At 44.5% G+C, this 25,995-nt stretch overlaps 1 protein-coding gene across 1 annotated transcript in view; it reads left to right on the plus strand.

Moving 5' to 3' along the window:
• LOC124775442 (Down syndrome cell adhesion molecule-like protein Dscam2) overlaps nt 1-25,995 on the plus strand; it is a 139,940-nt gene that overhangs the window by 67,156 nt on the left and 46,789 nt on the right. The window contains exon 6 of the mRNA XM_047250274.1: nt 15,707-15,990. Within this exon, the coding sequence (XP_047106230.1) occupies nt 15,707-15,990 (284 nt within the window). The remainder of the gene's footprint in view (nt 1-15,706; nt 15,991-25,995) is intronic.

The following is a 25,995-nucleotide window of genomic DNA, read 5'->3' on the forward strand; positions in this document are numbered from 1 at the left end:
TAAGTGCCCGTTTATATTTGCGGCAATAGCGGTTGCATAAATTTTTCTAATAATGTTATTAGAGCAGATTAAAAAAAATCTTCAACACACTATTTTTTGGAGAAAATGAACCGATTTCGGTACACTCACACTTTGTTATGCCTGTTTCCTAAACGATCTAACGCAGATGTGGCGACGGATCTTTTGATACAGCAACTGTCGGTTACTTACTCAGTTGTCGTTAAAACTTCTCTGCCGTTAAGTCTTCTATGACATTTGCCTTACAGGGAAGCATGCATTTCCGATCTAATGGTATTTCAAGACAACATCCTACTGATTCCTTCAGTCCTCTGCATAATCCTTCAATATTTGACATATCTTGAAAAGCGGTCGTTTCCTACGGGAAGAAAGTTTACTAATTTGGACATTATTTCGGAACAGTAAAATTTGCAATCTCATTTCCTAAAATACTGAGTGTTCCGTTGAGAACACAGTCTCTTCACTTCTGAACTGGTGTTCTAAATACAGATTCAAGCGCATACGAATCTGCAACTACTGCTAAGTAACTTTTTTACTATGCCGTTATGACGGCAGTAGTGATGTCAGCCGAAACGAAGTGCTCCGTGAATTATGCAGACGATAGACGAGGTCGAAATTTTTCATTTGTTTTCCACACTTTGAAGTGTTTTCAAAATTGCAGCTACTTAATACTCTAACATGTGTCTACTATACGGCTGCTATTTGTTTATAGGCTGACTGTAGATAATACACACTGATCAGCCAGAACATTATGAACACCTACCTAACAGCCGGTATGTTAACCTTTGGCACAGATAACAGCGGCAGTGCGTCGTATCAAGGAAGCAGTGAGGCCTTGTTAGGGCGCTGGGGGAATTGGCTCCACAGCTGTACACACAAGTGACTTAATTCCCGTAAATTTCGGGGAGAGGGCAACGAACTTCACGCCACGTTCAATCACATACCAGATGTGTTCGGTTGGCTTCATATCTAGCGATTTTGGGGGCCAGCACCAACTGTAACTCGCGAATGTGTTGCTCGAACCACTCTATCGCACTCCTGGCCTTGTGACATGGCGGATTATCTTGATGAAAAACGCCACTGCCGTCGGGAAACATAATCGGCATGAAGGGATGTACGTGGTCTGCAATCAGTGTATGATACTCCTTGGCCGTCATGGTGCCTCGCACGAGCTCCACTGGACCCATGGTTGTCCAAGTGACTGTTCTTCAGAGCGTAATGGAGCCACCGCCAGCTTGTCTCCGTCCTGCAGTATAGGTGTCAAGGAGATGTTCCCCTGGAAGACGATGGAGAGGCGCCCTCCCATTGGCACGATGGAGAAGGCATCGGGGTTCATCAGACCATGCAACGTGGCCATTGTAGTCGTAGTTGCCAATGTCCTGATGTTAACATTGGCACAAGCACTGGTCGTCAGCTGCGGAGACCTATCGTTAAGAGTGTTCCGTGCATCGTATGTTCAGACACACTTTTACTCTGCCGAGCATTTATGTCTGATGTAAGTTCCGTCACAGTTCGCCGCCTGTCCTGTTTTACCTGTCTGCCCAGCTTGCGACGCCTGACATCTATAGTAAGGGGTGGCCGCCCAACTTCATGAGGTCGGGACATTGTTTCACCTTGTTTTCACCACGTGTTGAAGACACTCACCGCAACCCTCCTCGAACACCTGACAAGTCATGCAGTTTCAGAAATGCTCGTGCCGAACCTCCGGGCTATCACAATTTGCCCTTTGTCAAACTCAGATAAATCGCACGCCTTCCCCATTCTATGCATGGACAACATGCTCACTGATACTGCATGCACAGCGCGCGTGTCTGACTAGCAATCATTAATCGCCAGGTGACGCTGCTGTCGCCTGGACTGCTATATATCGATAGTAGGTCGGCGGTGATAATGTTCTGTCTGATCAAGATATTTGTAAATGTTGCAACTAAGTGAGATCAGCTATTAATACTAGCAGGCGTGTAGTAATTTCTGAAAAAGTATGAACAGTTAGTTCAAGGAAAGATTTTAAGTATAAAAAGGTTTGTTTGCATCTTTCCAGTAACAACAAGATGGCTGCGTCGATGCAAATGCGAACCTCTGTGCGAACTGTTGATATTAATCATAAACTGCTGAATGTGTGACATGAACGCTATTGTACGAAAAAAGAGGATACATCAAAATGTTTTTCAGCTGACCCCATCAAGATTTATTTATTTTTCCTTTGAAAAATTAATAATTGATGACTGTCAGCTTTTTTAACACACTTCAGGTTATGAACATGTATGAGACAAGGTAGAGGCATTTTAAGTATAAAATCATATAGTGGTTGACAAAAATGTCGGACTGAGACCACTGCGATACTACCTCAGTTCCTGTCTACGACGACATATACCTGTCCACCCGAAACATTTGCACTGGTTAGATTCCAAAAACAAGACAGGTCATTTGAGGAGTTTGAAGCCGATAACCATCTACAATGTGCTCTGCTTCAAAATTCGCGTTTTCGTGTATTTCAGCCATGCGTACAACGAATCGCATTATTTAACTGCATATTTTCGTTTTTAGTAAATGTGGAACTAAAATTAGTGAAGTTTAAATACATTTTGCGTTTCTTTTCCCTTCATCTTCAATGTGGTACTAAAATATATACAACAAATGGCTGAGCACGTAAGGTGTAAGAGCTATTCTGAGATGAAGAGAGTGACATAGGAGAGGAAGTCGTGATGGGCCTCTTAAACTGGTCGGAAAACTGATAACAAACTGAAACAAAATAAATCACATTTTTGCACTGTAAGTACCATGCAGTGGGCACCCTGGCTGTACGGTAAAATAAGTTCTGAAATGCAAACCATTATCTCGTTGAGGTATAAAACCATTTTATTCTTCTCTGTCATTCTCCATTACGATCAAGTGTTTGTCAGATATTTGCACTGTATTTAGGGGATGAATTATACATTATCTGCGGCATTTGTTGAGTGAAGTAGCATCATATGTAAAAAAAAATTGTATGATTATTTATTTACTTATAGTATGCAAATAAATACTGAAGTGTAACTAGCATACATAAATTGTATAATTTTACAAAGTAAGTATAATTAAAACATTAAACCTACAAAATAGTATTTAAGTTTTTAATCCATTCAAGGGCTGCTGCCTCTGTCACTTGAAAGAAATCTTGTAGATTTGCTGAATAAGCTCGTCTACTACAACTCGTTAAAGGTGTTTGACGGTCTGAGGTCCATTTCCAGAGTCGCGTTGAGAAAATGAAACCTTTCCCCTTCGATGGAGGTTTTCTGCACAGATGTCATTGAATGCACAAACCATATTAATTGTCTTCCAAGCATCTCGGGGTTGTATGTTGTATGTTGTGTGTTAACCGGGGACCTAGAAACGACGGAGAGGCTCCGTCCCCGCCTAAGCGGCAGTGGTCCACAACCCCACGACGACTATCGCAGTCCACTTCACCCCTCCGCTGCCCCACATCGAACACAGGGTTATTGTGCGGTTCAGCCCCCGATGGACGCCCCCAGGGAACGTCTCATAACAGACGAGTGTAACCCCTACGTTTGCGTGGTACAGTAAAGGGAACCAGCCCACATTCGCCGAGGCAGATGGAAAACCGCCTAAAAACCATCCACACACTAGACAGCTCACCGGCCCTCGACACAAGTCCGCCGGGCGGGTTCGTGCCGGGGACAAGGCGCTCTTTCCCATTCCGGAAAGCCGTGCATTAGACAGCTCTGCTATCCGGGCGGGTTAAGCATGTCGGGGTACTTCCATTCCGGCTGGTCTTCTATCAGGTCTTATGAGTACTAATATTCTCATAGGCAACGCTGTTCTAAGTTTCCTACCACTTCCTGCTCGTGTTGATATTCACTGCTTGCACGATTCTTCTAATTCGGCAGGTAACTGCTTGTATTTTAATAGTCTGATTCTAGTTGCAGGCACGTCGTAGTGAATTGGGAGCTTGGCGGTTACAATCAATTTTTCATGTTCCTTCAGAAGGTCATCAAATCTGCAAAGATCTGGTGATTAATAGTGGTAACCAGTGAAGAGGAGTAAATCCTATCCAACCTGTTATTGTCCTCACTGATGTACACTACTGGCCATTAAAATTGCTAGGCCAAGAAGAAATGCAGATGATAAACGGGTATTCATTGGACAAATATTTTATACTAGAACTGACGTGTGATTACATCTTCGCGCGATTTGGGTGCATAGATCCTGAGAAATCAGTACCCAGACAACTTCCTCTGGCCGTAACAACGGCCTTGATACACCTGGGCATTGAGTCAAACAGAGGTGTACAGGTACAGTTGCCCATGCAGCTTCAACACGATGCCACAGTTCATCGAGAGTAGTGACTGGTGTATTGTGACGAGCCAGTTGCTCGGCCACCATTGACCAGACGTTTTCAATTGGTGAGAGATCTGGAGAATGTGCTGGCCAGGGCAGCAGTCGAACATTTTCTGTATCCAGAATGGCCCGTACAGGACCTGCAACATACGGTCGTGCTTTATCCTGCTGAAATGTAGGGTTTCGCAGGGATCGAATGAAGGGTAAAGCCACGGGTCGTAACACATCTGAAATGTAACGTCCACTGTTCGAAGTGCCGTCAATGCGCACAAGAGGTGACCGAGACGTGTAACCAATGTCAACCCATACCATCAAGCCGGATGATACGCCAGTATGGCGATGACGAATACACGCTTCCAATGTGCGTTCACCGCGATGTCGCCTAACACGGATGCGACCATCATGATGCTGTAAACAGAACCGGGATTCATCCGAAAAAATGACGTTTTGCCATTCGTGTATCCAGGTTCGTCATTGAGTACACCATCGCATGCGCTCCTGTGATGCAGCGTCAGGGGTAACCGGAGCCATGGTCTCCGAGCTGATAATCCATGCTGCTGCAAACGTCGTCGAACTATTCGTGCAGATGGTTGCTGTCTTGGAAAAACCCCATCTCTTGACTCAGGGATCGAGACGTGGCTGCACGATCCGTTACAGCCATGAGGATAAGATGCATGTCATCTCCACTGCTAGAGATACGAGGCCATTGGGATCCGTCGACCAACGCGAGCATCAATGTCGCGATACGATAAATCGCAATCGCGATAGGCTACAATCCGACCTTTATCAAAGTCGGAAACGTGATGGTACGCATTTCTCCTCCTTACACGAGGCATCACAACACCGTTTCACCTGGCAACGTCGGTCAACTGCTGTGTGTGTATGAGAAATCGGTTGGAAACTTCCCTCATGTCAGCAGGTTGTAGGTTTCGCCACAGGCGCCAATATTGTGTGAATGCTCTGAAGAGCTAATCATTTGCATACTATAGTATCTTTTTCCTGTCGGTTAAATTTCGCCTCTGTAGCACGTCATCTTCGTGGTGTAGTAATTTTAGTGGACAGCAGTGTATTTAGCTGAACAACTAGTTTTCTCACCTGTGGCCTATTAAGCCGCACTGGAGCACAGCATTCGGCAGCAGAGTACACGAGTCGTAAAGGAGCACATCGTAGATCTGTAGCTCTTGCGCCCCAGGAGGTACCTCCTAGTTTTTGGTGTTACTACGCGATATCAGTCTTGCTGCGGCGTTTTCTGTGTGTTTTTGGCAGGACCAGATTCTATCAAGAAATTACTCCTAAGTCTTGGGTGGTGGAGTGCTCAACCATTAACAGTGACGTTCAGCCTTGGACTGGTGATTCGGTTGTTAAGTTGAAAGCGGCGGACTTCGGTTTTCGTTGGATTTGGTGTTAATCTTCTTTTTTTGTAGTTTTCATGCATTGTATTTCGATCTGTAGAAAACATCTCTTCAGTTGCTTCAACTTCTCTATTTAGTGACCAAAATCGGATTGTCCGCATATTCCTTGACTCTATTTCAGGGACATCATATTTATAAAATTTGAACACAACTGATGCCGAAAGTGAAGCCTGTGGAACACCATTATTAAGTTTCTTCTGTCTGCTCAATGAACTGCTGTGGATCACTTGGCAGTATCTAATACGTAGCATGTTGTGTAGAAACCTAATTATGGTATGGCAGCCACAACTATCTATTACAGATCTCCTAGCTTAAAGACGAATACACGACTTCATCACGACGGTTTTTCTCAGGAGCAATCATAACATTCGAGTTTTTGTATAATAATGTTGGATAAGACAGAGTAAACTCAAGGAAGAAACAACAGATGAAAATTGTAACGTACTTAATTAGAAGAAACCTTCACTTTTGCCCAAAATTTCTCTTTCCACATAGAACTAAATAATATTCACTAACGGGAAGTGTTAGACAATGAAGTATCAGTCCGATATTAATCTTACTCTGTGAGATGTTCATGACGTTATCAGTATTAGATGATTAAACTCCCATTCCATTCTACGTACACTACCTGATCAAAAGGATCCGGACACCCCATTTAATGCGAAATTTACCGCTAGTCGCATCGAAAGGCGGACCTACCAGTATAAAAGGAGGCGGATAGTATTGTTTTGTCTGTATAGAAGCACCAACACCAAAGTGGAACGGTCAGGAGAGTTGAGTGACTAAGAAGGTGTACTAATCTTTGGAGTCACCCGAGTAACAAATCCATTAGGGACATATCAGTTCTTCTAAAGCTGTCAACGATGACTTTTTGCGACGTAATAGTCAAATAGAAACGCCAAGGAACAACTGCAGCTGCATAAAACCAGGCAGACCACATGAACTGATGGAGAGGGACCCTCCAGAATTGCGGAAGGTGGCTGTAAAAATTTGCACGAAATCGACAGGAGGAATCAGTCGTGAGTTCTAAAGTACTACCATCAGTCCTACTTGCGGAATGATTGTGCATAGGGAATTAAAAAACTGTTTTTACAGAGGCAGAGCAGCTTCTCATCAGCCCCATTTTTCTGTAGTGAGTACTAAGAGAGACTTGTGGTGGTGTAAAGAGCGCCGCCACTGGGTAGTGGATACCTGGAAACGAGCAATTTGGAGGCATCATCACTCTGTACCCTATGGAAAACCAAGAGAAGAGTTTGGATTTGTCGAATGCCTGGAGGACGTCACCTTTCATCATGTGTAGTGACGACATTGAAGTACACAGGAGGTGGTGTTACGGTGTGGGACTGTTTTTCGTTCTTAGGGTGTGATTCTCTTACAGCGCTTAAGAAAACGCCAAATGCGGAAGGATATGTACAAATTTTACAGCATTGTATTCCGCATACAGTAGGGGAACAGTTCGGAGGCGATGATTGTCTCGGGCCGATAGTGTAGCCTGTCACAAATCTGCATCTGTGGAGCAACGTGAGACGCCCTGCTAAACCCGCAGGACAGGACAGGTGGCACAAGTTGTGGAAAGGGGCCAAAATAAGCGGCTGTCAGTTACACTCGAACAATCAACCTTTTATTTGATCAAACATTACAAGAGGCAAGAAATTTAAAAAAAAAAAACACAGCTTCAGTTCTGGAACTTAATTAGCGGCTGAATGCGCAGTACAATCTCATGCATTAATGGCAACACCACTTTAATTTAAAAACGGCTGAAAGCCAATAACTTAAAGCTCAATCAAAATCAGAAATTTAAAAGGCAAGGCCTTATCTAAAAACAGTTCCTTAATTAGCCTGAAGGCCCAAAGAATCTGACACTTTAAGAGCAAACAACTTAAATTCATAATCGTCCGAAGGCCCAACACTTAAGGCTCAATAAATTAATTTAAAAAAAATGCCAAAGGCTTTACGTAAAACAGTTCTTAAATTAGGCTGAAGGCCCAAACCATCTAACACCTTAAGAGCAGAACAACTTTAATTCAAAATCGGCCGAAGGTCCAAACAATCTGACCCCTTAAGGGCAAAACAACCTTAATCTAAAAATCGGCTAGAAGGCATACAAGTACAAACAACAAGAATAAACAAGAAATGGCGGTGCACTCAAGGGGGCTCAGAGGTTCCGAGGGTCGGCCTGGAATTCAAACACTAACGGTCGCTTAGGTGGGACAGGCAGTCAGCCCAATCGTTGTCGATCCGACGACTACCAAACCGACAGACAGTCAATGGACCCACCAGAAGGATAACCTCCGTTTTACCCGACCAGCACACAACAGGGAGTTCAATGGAACAACGTACAAGGTATTGGCGCCCACAACTAATTACACATTGATCTGTCAAAGTAACACCGTGCTGGACGTTGGATTTACGTCAATGGTCAGGGCAGGTAACCGGAACGTTAACGGCTACAAGGCAGAAGATTCCGCTGGGGCACTGCAATTCAAATAAACAAGTACAGTTAAACTCCACTGGAGGATGACTAAAATTTGCCAACTTGAAAACACACGGTGCTGCTCGCGGGAATATCCCAACAGCCGACCACGAACTCCAAACGACACAATGTGAACAGTCGTGACTTGCTGGTGGATTAAGTCAAAACTCAACTTTCATGTCCGGGGTCGGTGAGCCACGAACCTCGTAGCAATTGGAACAGCGCCACACACTCCGACACCACATAGAGGCCACCAGCGGGCTCAGCCAAACTAGGCGCCGCGGAGATTTCCTCGCTGCTCCACGCCAACCGACCAAATGCCCGCACACAGCCCAGCTGGAAACTATAAGCGGCAGGTCAAAGGTAGTCCAAGGTGCGGATATCGATACACACTGCTGCTGCCACCCGCGGAAAGACAGGATAACGGCATAACTGTGATAACCGCGGGAGGCTACACACAGTATAGCAACAAAGGTTTAATCCAACGCATAGCCTGAGCCTGCCACGGCTCACAATGGTTTGTGGACAACGACATTTCTGAAATGAACTGGCCTGCCCTGAGTCCTGACTTGAACCATCTGGAGCATTTCTGGGAGGAGTCAGAACGTCGACTTCGCTCCAGATCTCCACCTTCTCTGGTTTCATTTCTTGAGGAAGATTTGGCTTCCATCCTTCCACAGGCGTTCAGACACCACACTGGAAGCGTACCTATCACATTTAAAGTCTTCAGTAAGGCAAAGGTAAGGATATTCCCACATTAATATCTACTAATAAATATCAGGATATTTTTTTATCTGATACTGTATGTGCTCTACCAATCTCTCAGCTGTGCGAAAAGCTTCCCACAATGGTTCTGTAGCGCCACAGCTCCACAAGATAGTGATCGAAAGAATATAGCAATGTCTGACTGTTCGTAATAAATTTAAAAAATCTACTTAATAGACCCAATTTACGAGAAGTTACGTAAGACGATCACCAGCTGAAAAGTTTCAGTAACGATAGACACAACCAATAGCATTCATTTACTCACATTCATTCTTCATCTGTAGGAATGACCTTTTTCTGTGCTGAAAATGCTGTAAATAACCTCGTATACATATAAAATTTTAATCAGCGTATCCCACATGCATGTAACTACTGGAGTATTTGGCTCCCCTGAGTCGCTCTCCCTCTTCTGCGCTCATAGGCAGCACACCTCGCCTGGTACACGCGGCGCTCTTTTTTTAAAAAAAAAAAATCTCATTTTGTTCACTTTCGTTCGTTGCATCTGCTCGGGGCGGACGTCGTAAGACACCCGTTTAAGTTCGTCGTTGATGGGTTAACTCAGTTTTTTTATTACAGAGGGTAGCTAACCCTCTGACTGAACACGCTTTTTTTCCCCACTTTTTTTATCCATCCTTTTTTTTTCAGCAATCCAATTTATGTTAACCACTTTATTTTATTTTTATTTTTTATTTATTTTTTATTTTTTATTTATTTATTTATTTATTTATTTGTATTTTTAGGATGGTCAGGGCGTGGTACACGCCGCACTAGCAGTGGGGTCTGTTCACGGCACTGCCAGTGCGTCGAGGCCCAAACCCCTTCCACCCCTTTTTCATGTTCCCTGTTGGGTCATAGCACTAAGTGTGCAGAAATCTTAACACAATATTCCCATTCTCCGATGTAAGAAAGACAAAGAAACCTCTTGTCTGAGTAGAAACTGAACACTGATAAAAAAAAAACTTAACAATTCTTCTCGAATCACACAAATACTTTGGAAGTCGAACACGAGTCATTTTGAACAAAATGTTTTGAAAAAAAAATGTTCCGGAAGCAAGGTAATAGTAAATAATAATAAGAAACCAAGTGACTTTTAATTTTCTTCTGTTCGTTCTCGTTCAAGGTGTTGTAGTGGTTCCACATATTTAACCAACACCCATTCTTTCAAAAATGATCTTCAGCATGTTGCCGTAGTGCTTCTTGTGGTTGCGATACGTGCTGATTTTTGCAGATTCACACTTCATGTAAACGCGTAATTCTTTCTCGTTGTCTGACCCAAGTGTGTGGATGACATAAATAACATATTTTCCCAATAACCAGCTAATGGCGTTAGTTTTTAATTTCGGAAAGTATGTCACGTCTGGTCTCAGGAGGAGCGATGGCGTTATATATTCCGTAGAGGATCTGGTGAGAAAAGCGATTTGTTGCCTGATCCAATTCCAGTTATGCAAATTGCCACCACAGGTGAATCTGTGGCTGAGTGTATCCACCTGATTGCATTTTCCACAAAGGTGTGTCTGGTTTAAACCGATTCCATATAGTCTCTCGTTGGTGCTGATGACATTATTAACTGTTTTGTACCATGCGGAAATAGCGTCTGTAGATAGCCCGGCATAGTTGATGTTCCGGCATACAGCTTTCCAGTCACAATTTGGGAATTTCGTTTCAATTTTGTTTCTACCCTCATTTAACTTCCTTTCAAGTATGATGTCGCGCGCTGTGATACGTGTGTTGCTTCTGATTTCGTTACTAAGATAACTTGCTTCGAGGAAAAAGTTCCTCACATACTGCAGACGGGCATTAATCCTTCGCACATCAATCGGTGCTTGCAGGCTATGGGGTGTCACAGCCTCAAAGAGCTTTGCGGTTATACATTGTGGAAGTTCTCTGAGTATATGGAAAGTCCGTTTGAGGAACAGAGCAAACGCTTTATTGCGAATATCCACCAAACCGAGGCCCCCGTTTCTGACATCCAGTATAACGGCAGTCGCACCAACCCTGAATATGTCTCCTCGCCATAAATAATTGGTAACAGTGGACATGATCCCTTTCGCTACTAGTTTAGGGATTGGAAATACCTGCGCAGAAATACGCTTTAGACAAAACGCAGGAGTTGATGAATCTGACTTTTTGCACCAGGTCCATAGTTCGATGGATGTTCTCCATTACAGCACCATGAACTTTCCTCCTAGTTTCCGTCCAGTTAAAAGCAGCCATCCGCATCGGACATGCCATTAAGGTTATTCCCAAAGTTTTATGTTTGTTGTCTTGTTTTGCCCATGCCAGTCGAAAGTGATCTAGGTCCCGTAGATTCAATATTTGACTTTTGTTTTCATTTGCTGTCGCTCCCGACGCTATACAATACCTTTGGATTTCTCTTTCCAGTGTAACTGTCTCCTTATTCCTTATTACAAAGCCCACGTCATCAGCATAAGCTCGTATGACAGTTTTCTCACCACTCAATGTTATGCCTGTTAATCTTGCGTGGACAGTGCGGAGGAAGGGCTCTAAAGATACGGAAAATAAAAACATAGATAAGGGACTGCCCTGTGGAACCCCTCACCTTATCTGTATAGGTTTAGATGTTTGGCCATTGATTGCTATTTTCGCATTTATACCTGTTGCAATATTCCTTAGCATGCTCACAATCTGGGGGTGGAAAGCCATTCTTGACAGCGTCGCAAAGAGGTATCTATGACTAACGCGGTCAAAAGCTTTGTTGAAATCTATAAAGATTAACGCACATTTTATACTTGTCACTGAGGTAATTGCAATGACGTTTCTGTATGCAGATAGACTTTCGAATATCGTTCTGGTCGGAGAACAAGATTGATGATGACTCAATATTTTGTTGGTAAAGGCAGAGAGTCTTTTGTTGATGATACGCGAAATTATTTTGTAATCAGAATTTAGTAGCGAAAGAGGCCGAAAATTGTTTAAGTTGGTTTTGCCTTTACTCTTAGGAATCAGTACTGTTTTACTTTCCTTAAACTCTGCAGGGACCGGTTTTCCGTTCAGGACCTCATTTGCCATGGAAGTGATCTTGTCCCCAATTATAGACCAGTAGCGGGCATAAAACTCCACAGGGAGGCCATCAAGTGCCGGAGATTTTTTGGGAGATGAGTTACGCACTGCCTCATGCACTTCATCTTTAGTAATAGGTGACAGGATGCCAGCGTTGTCTGTTCCCGACAATTGTGGACCTAAAATAGTGAGAAAGTCCTCGAGAGCTGCATCTTCCACTGTGGTAGGGGCATATAAGGTTTCATAGTACCTGTGGACTTCGTCCAGTATTTGTTTCTGGCATGTGAGCCTCTGGCGTATGCGTCTGGACTTCATCAATTAAAGTTAGACGTCTGTTTTTAGCATGCCGCACCAAGTGATACAGAGAAGCTATTTCATCTGCTACGACTGATGTGGCTTTCGATTTAATTTTGAGTCCCTCCATCTGTTGCCGTTTAATGCTTAATAACTTGGCTTTTATTTTTTTGATATCATTCAGACGAATTACGTCATCATGGGCCTTTATAATAAAACTCCATTGTATTCCTCAACTCCCTGTGCCTCGCTGCACTATACTGCATGAAAACTTTCCGCAGTCTTGGTTTAGCCCTCCTAGTCCACCAGTCAATGACTGTTAGGTGCTTGTCTACTGTGCGGAGGCACATAGTCCACGCTACTCTTATTTCCTGTTCCAGTTCTTCGTCAGTTAAAACAGAGATATTTAAATTCCATTGGCCTCTGAATCGACGGGTTGGCTGTACACTTAAATTAAAGCAAGTTAAAAGTGTACTGTGATCGCTAAAATACACGGGAATAGTTTCAACGTTTATAAATAATTTTGCAAATTTGGTGACACGTAAATTCTATCTAGTCTGCTGCGGGAGTGGCTGGTTATATACGTGAACCCGACTGACGTCGGGTGCTGAAGTTCCCACACATCCTTAAGGTGTAGATCACTTACTAACTTTTTTAACTGTGGCGAGCAGTTTAAGTTGGGATGTTGATCTTTCTGGTTTAAAACACAGTTAAAATCTCCACCTAGTATAAGAGAACACGGATTTTTCCTCAATAAATAAATCAGTTCATCTTGAAAAAACTTCGCACGATCCAATTTGTGGGAATTTTCTGATGGGGCGTAAAGGTTAAGCACTGTCACATCGAAAATTTTTATGCCTATGGCTCTTCCTGATTCTAGTCGTTCGATTTCAGTCACCGGAATGCCTTCCCTTGTAAGAATGGCTGTACCGATATTGGCTTCCGTAGAAACATTAACAATTTCAAAAAAGCCTGGGATCCGAAATTCCGCTATTGCAACTTCTTGTAGCAACGCGATATCTGTCCCGGAGTGGTACAAGAATTCTTTTAGTGCTGCCAATTTCAAGGGTGACTGTATTTTATTAATGTTAAAAGTAGTAATGCTATAAGCTTGCATCACAGACATACCAGAAGAAGCTATTTGGGATGAGGATCGGTATGATTATAGCAGCAACGTGCTTCCCTACAAGGCACGATCTTTACAAGCTGTGTGCCCATTACATGTACTAACTTCCTAGAAAAATTTGCACTTCTTTTAAACAAAGAGCTTGAGAAGAAAAGTATCCTGAAATCCTGACAATGCATTGCTATAAGTCACTGTGGCCATTTTCTTTCTCCTCGTCAGTGTTGGCCCTGATGACTTCATATTTAATATTCTTTTTCTTGATGTCTTTCTTCTCTGGTGTGGCTTTCGCTTGATGACGCGTGACAGCAAGACCCGGTGTCGGTCGCAGCCGCCGGCGGTGGCTGAATGGGGCAACGGCCGTGGCTTGCGAGTCGTCAATACTTGGTTCCGGCGTGGTGTCTGTTGTGTTGTCTTGCTGGCGAGGCGGTGATGCTTGTTTATTTACTCCTTCGGCGCGGAGTTGCGCTTCGGAGTCAGCAAGTTGTTTACTTGGTACTTCCTCGTACTGTTCGCACTGTATGGGTTGTGCACTTGATGCTGTTATTTCAGCCGTGACCTCAGGCTCAGGGTCACATTTCCGTGAAAGGTCACTGCCAGCTGCGTCACTATCTGTTCGTGGCGGTATAAGTCCTTGTGCGGAAGTGGAAGCCACATCGACCTGCATTCCATCTCCTTTTTCCACTTCCAACAGATCTTCAGGACTGGGCTTCGGCCTCCTGGCAACGGGTGTTTCACAGGAAGATTCCTCATCAACATTTTTTCAGTGTCCCCTAGAGGACGCTTTTTAGGGGGAATCTCGCTGTCACGGGACGGAATTTCAGCAGTTAATGCAGGTTTTAAAGACGGAAAGTCATTAACATTAAGTGCAACATTTTCAGAGGTAGTAACAGGATCCACGACAGCCGCCGGCTCTGTTGTATTACTTGCTGGCAACAAATCGTTGAGTGTTAATTTCCGGCGTTGCGTAAGGTTATTTGTTAGCACAAAAACACGGCGAGGGCATTCCTGACGGAGGTGACCAGACTCGTTACATACATGACATGTAGGGGTTTGCCCTGAGTACATAACATGCGCCTTGCGCCCGTCAACAAAGATGTGGGAGGGAATGTTTGCCTTCACTTCCATCTCCACGGAGCGAATGCCGTTAAAGCACTGCAGCTTGAAATGCGAAGCCCACCTTTCGTTGACTATTTGCCTGACAACCCCATACTTTGAAAGGACATCTTTAATTTTCGAGTTGTCTACTTCTATGGGAATATTCAAAACCCTAACATTCCTAATTACAGACTCGGAATTCCGGAGTTTGACAGTACTTTTAGTACCATCACGGTGTATAAATTCCGTTTCATAACCAAATTTTGCCAGAAAGCGGTCTACACTCCCGGAATCGTTAAACTTTACAAAAATGCAGTATTCATCAGAGTCTAGCTGCATGGTATGAACAGATTCAGAATGAAGGCCAATTACCTCTGTAATCCAGTCGCGTATTTCAAGTGCAGAGGGCTGTACTCGACGGGTGTACTTGTCGAAGGTGAAAATCACGGTGTTTTTTCTCACGGAGTTTGCCATGGTGTTCTGCAGCGAAGAAATCTCGGACAACGCCGAAATCCCAACGGCACTACGTAGAAAGATGACACGAACGAAGACCAAATGCTCAATTGATAACGCTTAATCCACGTGCAAAACGTCAATAAACGAGCACGAAACACGAAAACACTGGTGTAAGCACTGAACGTTCACGGAGCAAACTTGAGGAGCGTGCGACAGCTGCGACAGCTAAAGCCAGACTGAGCTATCGTGCCGGCATGTACATGCGGCGCTCGGGGACCACAGCACAGCTATGACACCTGAAGATGGTTTTATAAGTCCGAAACCGGTCGTGTGAAAATGAAGTAATTCACAACTGAAGCGTTATTTTCAACCTCTGCTCAACTGAAACATTCAAAATAAATTAATCTAAAACGTAACCTTTATGCTCGTGAGTAAACAGTGCGCACAGTGCCGGCCGGTGTGGCCGAGCGGTTCTAGGCGCTACAATCTGGAACCGCGCGACCGCTACGGCCGCAGGTTCGAATCCTGCCCCGGGCATGGATATGTGTGATGTCCTTAGGTTAGTTAGGTTTAAGTAGTTCTAAGTTCTAGGGGACTGATGACCTCAGATGTTAAGTCCCATAGTGCTCAGAGCCATTTGAACCAAGTGCGCACAGTGAATGCCGTTGTGCCAGTGAAATAAGACGATAACGCGGCTACTTGCTACAGACGCGGCGCCGGTGCTGCTCCGCACGTTCCCGAACGCGACGCTGGCGCCCGGCTCTGCGTGGTCGGCGCAGTGCGAGGCGTCGGGCTCCCCGGCGCCCGCCGTCTCCTGGGCGCTGGACGGCGCGCCGCTCGAGTCGTCGCCGGGCGGGGAGCGCGTCGCCGTCAGCAACCGCGTCACCGCCGACGGCGTCCTCAGCTACCTCAACGTGTCCGCCCTGGCGCCAGAGCACGGCGGCCGCTACGCCTGCTCCGCCACCAACGCCGTCGGCTCCGTCACGCACCAGGTACGCAACTTACGATAGTGATTATGCGAAGATCAGGAGACCGCCTGAGACGAGCAGACGACTGGTCGCCCTGCGCTACAGGTGATGTAGATCTAGTATCAGGTGCTCATGTCAGTCTTCATAGCTGACGTAAGTCACAGCAGTGAAGTATGTCCCAGTCTGTTGTACAAAACCACCGCATTGGAGACATGATAGTATAACATAAGGAGATATGGTCGTTTATATTGTGACAGTCGCAAACTCACTCATTCAAAACTACAGAGTACCTCCCTATGAGCTAGAATCATGAAATTTGGCAAGAAGCAAGGTTTCACAGTACAAGTAACCCGAAAAACTCTGAAAATTGTTAATTTGAAATTATATCACAAGAGAAAAAGTTTTTGTCATGTTATCCGACTGTCTGGCCGTCCGTCTGCTAAGACCTCTTTTCTCAGGAACAGACAGACGTATCAAATTGAATTTATGTCAAATATTAAGATCTACGATCCCTTGACGGTGTGCAAAATTTAAGCTTCTACGTCAATGAAATAGAAAGATACGGCAATTTACGCCACATATTTTGATATATTGCCAGTTAAAATCTGGTTATCGCAGGACAGAGTGGATCAGGTTGTGGAAAGGAGCCAAGATCAATTACTTTTAGCCGCGCGGGATTAGCCGAGCGGTCTTAGGCGCTGCAGTCATGGACTGTGCGGCTGGTCCCGGCGGGGGTTCGAGTCCTCCCTCGGGCATGGGTGTGTGTGTTTGTCCGTAGGATAATTTAGGTTAAGCAGTGTGACCTTAGCAGTTAAGTACCATAAGATTTCACACACATTTGAACATTTTGTTCCACGGTTCGGCCTGGGGAGGAAACTCTAATCACAGTTTAGGTAAGACAGACAGTCAAGCGTAACACTACACAATCAGGTTGCAGCACGACCTACGGACGGCTGAAGAACCAACCAACAACCTAATGAATTCCCTTCCACCCGACACACTCGCTCTTCTATTTCAACCGACCGACTGACTACTCCAGTACGCAGACGGCATTGATCTGCTCAGTGGAAATCACAGAAGCTACACACGGTTCCACGTAAACACACCTGCAAAATCGTAAAAGCAATCACAGACGAACAATAAGGACGAACCAGTTCGACACACAGAGAATTTCCACAAGCTGTCGGCGACCAAATACACGTCGTCCGATGAGACGACCGACCGAACGACCGACCCAGGTCGTTCCCACTGACGTTACGTGTGTCGGCAACGGCTGTCCGAAGCTGAGTGCAGCTCCAACCCGACGCAACTCGATGTCCGTTCAGAATTCGGAGACACGGCGACCCGGGCACACTGGGTCGGACCCAACCATGCAGAGGTAACTCTTGCCCATTGAGCACGACATCTCTGCACAAGGGAGGAACCAACATACGTCCGGCAAGGTGACTAACTGACGAGGCCCACAAACGGTCAAAAGACCAAATACACGTCGTCCGACGAGACGACCGACCGAACGACCAACCAACGGTCGTCCCGCTCGAACAGTTCATATGTATCGCCAGCGGACGGCGAGCACTGGCTGTCCGCACCTGACTGGTGCTCCGTCCCCGACTGCTGCGTCCCGACTGTTGCTCCGTGCCCGACTCACTTTCTGACACACGACGACCCGGAAATACTATCGGGCGCTCAAGAGATAGTACGATAGAGCACTTATCGATAAGCGCTGCTGCTCCCACTCATGGTCAGGTAATGCAGGAAGTTATTGACGCCACTAAATGGAATAAAAGGCGGCAGGACGATAACAGAAGATGACAAACAATAAACTGAATGAACACTAGCCGCGTACGGCTCACCAGTATCAATACCAGTAACAGGCAAGAATCGTCAAAATTCTCGATTTCCGGGCTGGATGAACCACCTACATACATAACTAAGTTTGTACGGAACCTTGGGTGCGCGAGTCCTACCCTTACTTATCACCATTTTCTTTTTATTGCATCAACGCGGACTGTCCAACATGGAATAGTGTGCCGCACTCACAGCCATATACCACTGCGTAAGAACAGTGACCGCAAGAAGACCACAACCGGCAGGGACCGGATACGATTGTCACGCCTTGTCAGTGACAGTCTGTTTCAAACTCGACGTAGCTCCTGCTGTCAGTACATGCAGGTGCATCGCAAACGGTTTTCGAGCGAACATTGCGGAGGGAACTACACGCAATGGACATTTGGAGTCGGGCACGTCGCAAAAAGTCATTATCCGCAGCAACAAATAAAGCAGCAAATCTTCAGTGCCCCAAATAACACAGGAATAGCTGACTCGAAGCTTGTGGTCTGATGATTAGGGATTTGTCTCTTTTCAAATGACGCAAGGCATGGAGTCGACCGACCGACCAATGAGGTGTTAAACCCGCAGGCCAAATGTGGTTTTGTGATTCAGTTTTTCTTGTCGCAATATTCTCAATGACGAACAGTTGTCCTTGTTTCTAGATATTCGTGATGAGTGTTCTGTGGACACGTCACCCAAGATGCGAATAGTTGTGTTTACAGGGCGGCACAACACTCAGGAATCCGATCACACATAGACCGATCTGCTAATCATCCAATCTTAAACCCATAGGAAACACTCTCCAATATTTGAAGCAGCGGCGAAACAAATCTATCAACCACACAGCATTTCTTCCACTGAACTCAGAAGTCCATTAGGATCACGTCCGGTGAGCGCGGTAGTCGTAACATTGATATGCTTCTCCCAGTCCAATGGTCTGGAAAAATGTTTTGTAGAGAAAAAAGAACACAAAGTCGGCACATTGGAAGAGATACCGTCCTGTTGAAAACTAGCTTCCGATGGGAACTGAGGAACAGCGGCGTCATCCTGGCGACTTTATGTTCATAAAACAAGAATGGTCCAGTGATACCCAACTTTCAGAAGGCAGTCCCACATATTCAAACCTTTAACTGAGAAGATCGCACACGCTGAAATTGTGCCTTTTATGATTCCACCGACATGAAATCTTGCCTTGTGCAAGGTGACTGTATCAACAGACAAGCGTCATCTTCGGAAATTTCCTGTATCAGCTCTGCATACTATTTCCAACGAGGTCGATCAATTTGCCGCAAAGCAAGAAGGAGAGGTGGATAAATGCTGTGGCCACGACGCTCGCCAGAAGTTGATGGTTGATGATGATGTTTGGTTTGTAGGGCTCTCAAGTGCACTGTCATCAGCGCCAGTACAAAGTTCCAGTTTTTACACAGTCCAATTTTTTACACAGTCCAATCTATCCACTGCCACGAATGATGACCATGAGGATGAAATTATGAGGACAACACAAACACCCAGTCCCCAGGCAGAGAAAATCCCCTGCCCGGCCGGGAAGCCAACCTGGGACCCCATGATCCAGAGGCAGCAACGCTAGCCACTAGACCACAAACTGCAGACTCTCCGGAAGTGGCCTCATAGGCCTTCTTCGTGTGGGGATTTTTGAAACAGCAAGTTTGTGGCACTCTTGCTGCATGTCTGGGTGACAGGGTTAAGGTGACAACAGGACTAGTCGCAGCAGCGATGCACGGCATTTTGTGGAAGAGGTCCGAGTGTCGTGCAAATACAGTCCGCGCTATCATGGCACACATGGCGACGTGTCGTCAAAAACTGCAAGTTGTTCTTGCCAGTTGCGAACAACATTGTAATGAACATTTTTCTAATATTTGATCGAACTGCTTGTTGTTGATGTCGTGGTCTTCAGTCCTGAGACTGATTTGATGCAGCTCTCCGTTCTACTCTATCCTGTGCAACCTTCTTCATTTCCCAGCACCTACTGCATCCTACATCCTTCTGAATCTGTTTAGTGTATTCATCTCTTGGTCTCCCTGTACGATTTTCACCCTCCACGCTGCCCTCCAACACTAAATTGGTAATCCCTTGGTGCCTCGTAATATGTCCTACCAACCGATCCTTTCTTCTAGTCAAGTTGAGCCACAAATTTCTCTTCTCTCCAATTCTGTTCAATACCTCCTCATTGGTTATGTGATCTACCCATCTAATCTTCAGCATTCTTCTGTAGCACCACATTACGAAAGCTTCTATTCTCTTCTTGTCCAAACTATTTATCGTCCACGTTTCACTTCCATACATGGCTACACTCCATTCAAATACTTTCAGAAACGACTTCCTGACACTTAAATCTATACTCGATGTTAACAAATTTCTCTCCTTCAGAAAAACTTTCCTTTCCATTGCCAGTCTACATTTTATAGCCTTTCTATTTCGACCATCATCAGTTATTTTGCTCCCCAAATAGCAAAACTCCTTTACTACTTTAGGTGTCTCATTTCCTAATCTAATTCCCTCAGCATCACCCGATTTAATTCGACTAAATTCCATTATCCTCGTTTTGCTTTTGTTGATGTTCATCTTATATCCTCCTTTCAAGACGCTGTCGATTCCCTTCAGCTGCTCTTCCAGGTCCTTCGCTGTCTCTGACAGAATTACAATGTCATCTGCGAACCTCAAAGTTTTTATTTCTTCTCCATGGATATTAATTCCTACTCCAAATTTTTCTTACGTATCCTTTACTGCTTGCTCAATATACAGATTGAATAACGTTGGGGATAGGCTACAACCCTGTCTCACTCCCTTCCCAACCACTGCTTCCCTTTCATGCCCCTCAACTCTTATAACTGCCATCTGGTTTCTGTACAGATTGTAAATAGCCTTTCGCTCCCTGTATTTTACCCTGCCACCTTCAGAATTTGAAAGGGAGTATTCCAGTTCACACTGTCAAAAGTTTTCTCTACGTCTACAAATACTAGAAACGTAGGTTCGCCTTTCTTTAATCTATTTTCTAAGATAAGTCATAGGGTCAGTATTGCCTCACGTGTTCCAACATTTCTACGGAATCCAAACTGATCTTCCCCGAGGTCGGTTCTACCAGTTATTCCATTCATTTGTAAAGAATTCATGTTAGTATTTTGCAGCCGAGGATTATTAAACTGATAGTTCGGTAATTTTCAAATCTGTCAACACCTGCTTTCTTCGGGACTGGAATTATTATATTCTTCTTGAAGACTGAGAGTATTTCGCCTGTCTCATACATCTTGCTCACCAGATGGTAGAATTTTGTCAGGGCTGGCTCTCCCAAGGCTATCAATAGTTCTAATGGAATGTTGTCTACTCCCGGAGCCTTGTTTCGACTTAGGTCTTTCAGTACTCTATCAAACTCTTCACGCAGTATCATGTCTTCCATTTCATCCTCATCTACATCCTTTTCCATTTCCATAATATTGTCCTCCAGGACATCGCCCTTGTCTAGACCCTCTATATACTCCTTCCACCTTTCTGCATTCCCTTCTTTTGTTAGAACTGGGTTTCCCTCTGAGCTCTTGATATTCATGCAAGAGGTTCTCTTTTCTCCAAATGTGTCTTTAGTTTTCCTGTAGGCAGTATCTATCTTACCCCTAGTGAGATAAGCCTCTACATCCTTACATTTGTCCTCTAGCCATCCCTACGTAGCCATTTCCTCCTTTCATAAATTAAATTCAATATCTCTTCTGTTACCCAAGGATTTCTATTAGCCCTTGTCTTTTTACCTACTTGATCATCTGCTGCCTTCACTACTTCATCTCTCAAAGCTACCCGTTCTTCATCTACTGTATTTCTTTCCCCACTCTTGTCAATCGTTCCCTAATGCTCTCCCTGAAACTCTCTAAAACCTCTGGTTCTGTCAGTTTATCCAAGTCCCATCTCCTCAAATTCCCACCTTTTTGCAGTTTCTTCAGTTTTAATCTACAGTTCATAACCAATAGAGTGTGGTCAGAGTCCACATCTGCCCCTGGAAATGTATTACAATTTAAAACCTGGTTCCTAAATCTCTGTCTTACCATTATGTAATCTATCTGAAACCTTACAGTATCTCCAGGCTTCTTCCATGTATACAACGTTCTTTCATGATTCTTGAACCAAGGGTTAGCTATGATTAAGTTATGCTCTGTGTAAAATTCTACCAGGCAGCTTCCTCTTTCATTTCTAACCCCATTCCATATTCGCCTACTACGTTTCATTCTCTTCCTTTTCCTACTATCGAATTCCAGTCCCCCATGACTATTAAATTTTCGTCTCCTTTTAGTATCTGAATAATTTCTTTCATGTCATCATACATTTCACCAATCTCTTCGTCATCTGCGGAATTAGTTGGCATATAAACTTGTAGTACTGTGGTAGGCGTGGACTTCGTGTCTATCTTGGCCACAATAATACGTTCACCATGCTGTTTGTAGTAGCTTACCCGCACTCCTATCTTTTTTTATCCGTTATTAAACCGACTCCTGCATTACCCCTATTTGATTTTGTATTTATAACCCCGTATTCACGTGAGCAGAAGTCTTGTTCCTTCTGCCACTGAACTTCACTAATTCCCATTACATCTAACTTTAACCTATCCATTTCCCTTTTTAAATTTTCTAACCTACCTGCCCAATTAAGGGATCTGATATTCCACGCTCTGACCCGTAGAACGCCAGTTTCCTTTCTCCTGATAACGATTTACTCCTGAGTAGTCCCCACCCGGGTATCCGAATGGGGGACTATTTTACCTCCGGAATATTTTACCCAAGAGGACGCCATCATCATTTAACCATACAGTAAAGCTGCATGCACTCGGGAGAAATTACGGCTGTAGTTTCCCCTTGCTTTCAGCCGTTCGCAGTACCAGCACAGCAAGGCCATTTTGGTTAGTGTTGCAAGGCCAGATCAGTCAATCATCCAGACTGTCGCCTCTGCAACTACTGAAAAGTCTGCTGTCCCTCTTCAGGAACCACACGTTTGTCTTGCCTCTCAACAGATACCCCTCCATTGTGATTGCACCTACGGTATGGCTATCTGTATCGCTGAGGCATGCAAGCCTCCCCACCAACGGCAAGGTCCATAGTTCATTGGGGGGGGGGGGGGGGGAGGAGAGGGGGGTTCGAACTGCTTAGTCACAATATTAATCGAAAGCACCAAGTAACTCGGATATAAGAGAAAAACAGTAACCTCCTAAATCTCAATTTCTTTCGTTTCTGTTGGCAGCTACCGGTTTGGTTTGTCGTAGCAAACTTACGACCAAACAAATTCACCGAGACTAAGTGATGAGTTGAAGTCGTAGCTGCTGTTCACTACAAACGGGAAGCCATTTGCTGCTGGGGATGGCTACCTTTTGTTCGTACAGAGCGGCTCCAAGCACAATCTCTGGGCCACGTGATGGTTGTGATTTTTGAAACCAGTTTCTCTCCTGTGCCAACCTATTAATCTCAGAACAGCACTTGCAACCTACGGCCACAATTATTTATTGGTTGTATTCTAATCTCTGTGTTCCTCTATAGCTCCCTCTGGTACCATGAAAGTTATTCCCTGATATCTTCATACACTACATATCCTATCATCATGCCCCTTCTTGTCAGTGTTTTCCATACATTCGCCTCCTCTCCAACTAATTTTCAACGTTCTTCTACAGCAATACATCTCAGATGCTTCGTTTCTCTTCTGTTCCGAATTTCTCAGAGTCCATACAATCAGACTTTTGGGAAAACATCATCCAAACAATTCTGAAGATTGCAAGAGCCGAGAACTGCGAGCATTGTCGCACAGTCAGCTTAACAGCTCATTCAGCTGTGCGTGGCTCGTGTTTGTGCCATCTCTTATTTAACATCCTGTTTTTGCTGTATTGCCACCTCGTTATGTTAGTTTCCATTACATGTGTCTCTGAGTTGCTGCTTTGCCTGCCCATGAGTGGCAGCAGCAGCGCTTATCGATATAAGCCCTGCCATATTATCTTTGCTAGATTGCTATTACTTCCCGGTCGTCGTGTGTCGACCAGTGAGTTGCAACGTGTCAGCAGTTAGTTAGGACCTGGCAGTGTTTGAGTTGGCACGCGGCACAAGTTCAGTCGGGGCGCACCAGCAGTGAGGTCCGGACCGCCATGACTCACCCGACAGTTGCCGACACACATGATTGGAGTCGCGACAACTCTGGTTGGTTGTCGGTCAGTCGTTCTGCCAGATGACGTGTATTTGGCTGGCGATCGCTTATGGGTTGGCTGTGTGTGCTGACTCGTGATCCGTCTCTGTATTGTACAGTCACTGCCGTTAGCATTGTCTGGTTCTTCATACAAGTGTTCGTGAAACTGTGTGTAGTTTGTGTGATTTTGACTGAAAAGTTATTTTAAATGTTGTCGGAGTACTTGCTCTGAGGAGTCGGTCTGTTGGCGTGGAGCAGCGAGGAAATCTCAACAGGGCACAGTCTGGCTGGGGCCGCTGGCGGTCTCTACGCGATATCGGAGTGTGTGGGGATGTTCCCATTGCTACGAGGTCCGTGGCTCACTGACCCTGGACACGAAAGTTGAGTTTGGATTTAATTTGCCAGCAAGTCAAGACTGTTCCCATAGTGCCGTTTGGTTCTCGTTGTTGGCTGTTTCGGACATCCCCGCAAGCAACAACGTGTGTGTTAGAGTTGGCGAAGCTTTAGCCACCGTCTGGTGGAGTCTAACAATTCGATTATTTGCAAATTGAAGTTCAGCAGCAGAATTTTCTGCCTTGTGGCCGTTAACGTTCCGGTTACCCGTCCTGGCCATTGACGTAAATTTAGGCAGTGTTCTTTCCTCACCGTGTTGTCACTGTCCAGCACAGAGAGTAGTTCGACAGCTTAATGTCTGCTTGGTTGTGGGCGTCCATGCCTTTTAGGTTTGCATTGAACTCTCGGTTGTGTGCTGGTTGAGTGGAGCGCAAATTACCTTGTTGAGCCGGCTGCCTGTCTCACGTAAGTGAACATTGGTATTTCAAGCGCTGGCCGACCCTCGAAACTTCTGAGCGCCGTTAGATGCACTGCCTTTTCTTATTTTCTGCTTTGTGTATTTGTATGGCTCATAGCCGATGGTTTTGAATTAAAGTTGAATTGTTTTTAGTGGTCTTTTAAGTTATGGGCTTTCAGCCATTTTAAAATTAGAAGTTTCTTGCTTGTCAGGTGTTAGATTGTTTGGGTCTTCAGCCTGATTAAAATATTGTTTAAAGATAAAGCCTTGGGCCTTCTGCCTACTAAAAATTATTTTAGTTATGTTTTAAGTTATGGGCCTTCAGCCATTTTAAATTAAAATTCCTTGCTTGTCAAGTGCTAGATTGTTTGGGGCCTTCAGGCTACTTTAAGATAAGGCTTGTTGTTTAAATTTATTTTACCTTGAGTTTTAAGTCATGGGGCTTTCAGCCGTTTTTAAATTAAGGATCTTTGTCTTTCGAGCATCAGACTGCAGACTGTTTGGGGCCTTCAAACCTAATTGAAGATAAGACCTTCTGCCTTGTGTTTTTTATTTAATTTTACCTTGAGTCTAAAATCATCGGCCTTCAGCCGTCATTAAATTAAGGTTGTTGCTTTTCAAGTGTTAGATTTTGGGGCCTTTAGCCAAATTATAGAATTTACTTAACATGAGGCCTTCTGTCTTCTAAATATTCTTTTGGCGTCTGAATTTTGAGTTAATGGCTTTCAGCTTTTTTTTTTTTTTTAATTAAAGTGGTTGTGCTTCAAGGCATAAGATAGTGTGGCGTATTCAGTCGATAGCTTCAAGAATTTGTACTGTAACGTTTGGTCAAATAAATAAAGTTATATGTGTTCGAGTGTAACTGACAGCCGCTCATTTGGCCCCTTTCCACAATTCCAACTACCTGTCCTGTCCTGCGGGTTTAGCAGGGCATTTCACTTATGTATCGAAGTTACTGACAAGATTAATTTACCGAAGAATGGAAGAGAAAAATGAGGATGTGTTAGAGGACGGTCAGTTTGGCTTTAAGAAAGGTAAAGGCTCCAGAGTGGCAGTTCTGACATTGATGTTGATATTGGAACCAAGACTGAAGAAAAATCAAGACACGTTTATGGGATTTGGATACCTGGAAAAAGTGTTTGACAGTGCCACATGGCGCAAGATATTCGAAATCCTGAGAAAAACAGGGGTAAGCTATAAGGAAAGGCGGGTAATATACAGCATGTACAAGAACCAAGAGGGAACAA

Source organism: Schistocerca piceifrons, chromosome 2, assembly GCF_021461385.2.
Source record: "Schistocerca piceifrons isolate TAMUIC-IGC-003096 chromosome 2, iqSchPice1.1, whole genome shotgun sequence".
In the NCBI taxonomy this organism is placed as follows: Eukaryota; Metazoa; Arthropoda; class Insecta; order Orthoptera; family Acrididae; genus Schistocerca; species Schistocerca piceifrons.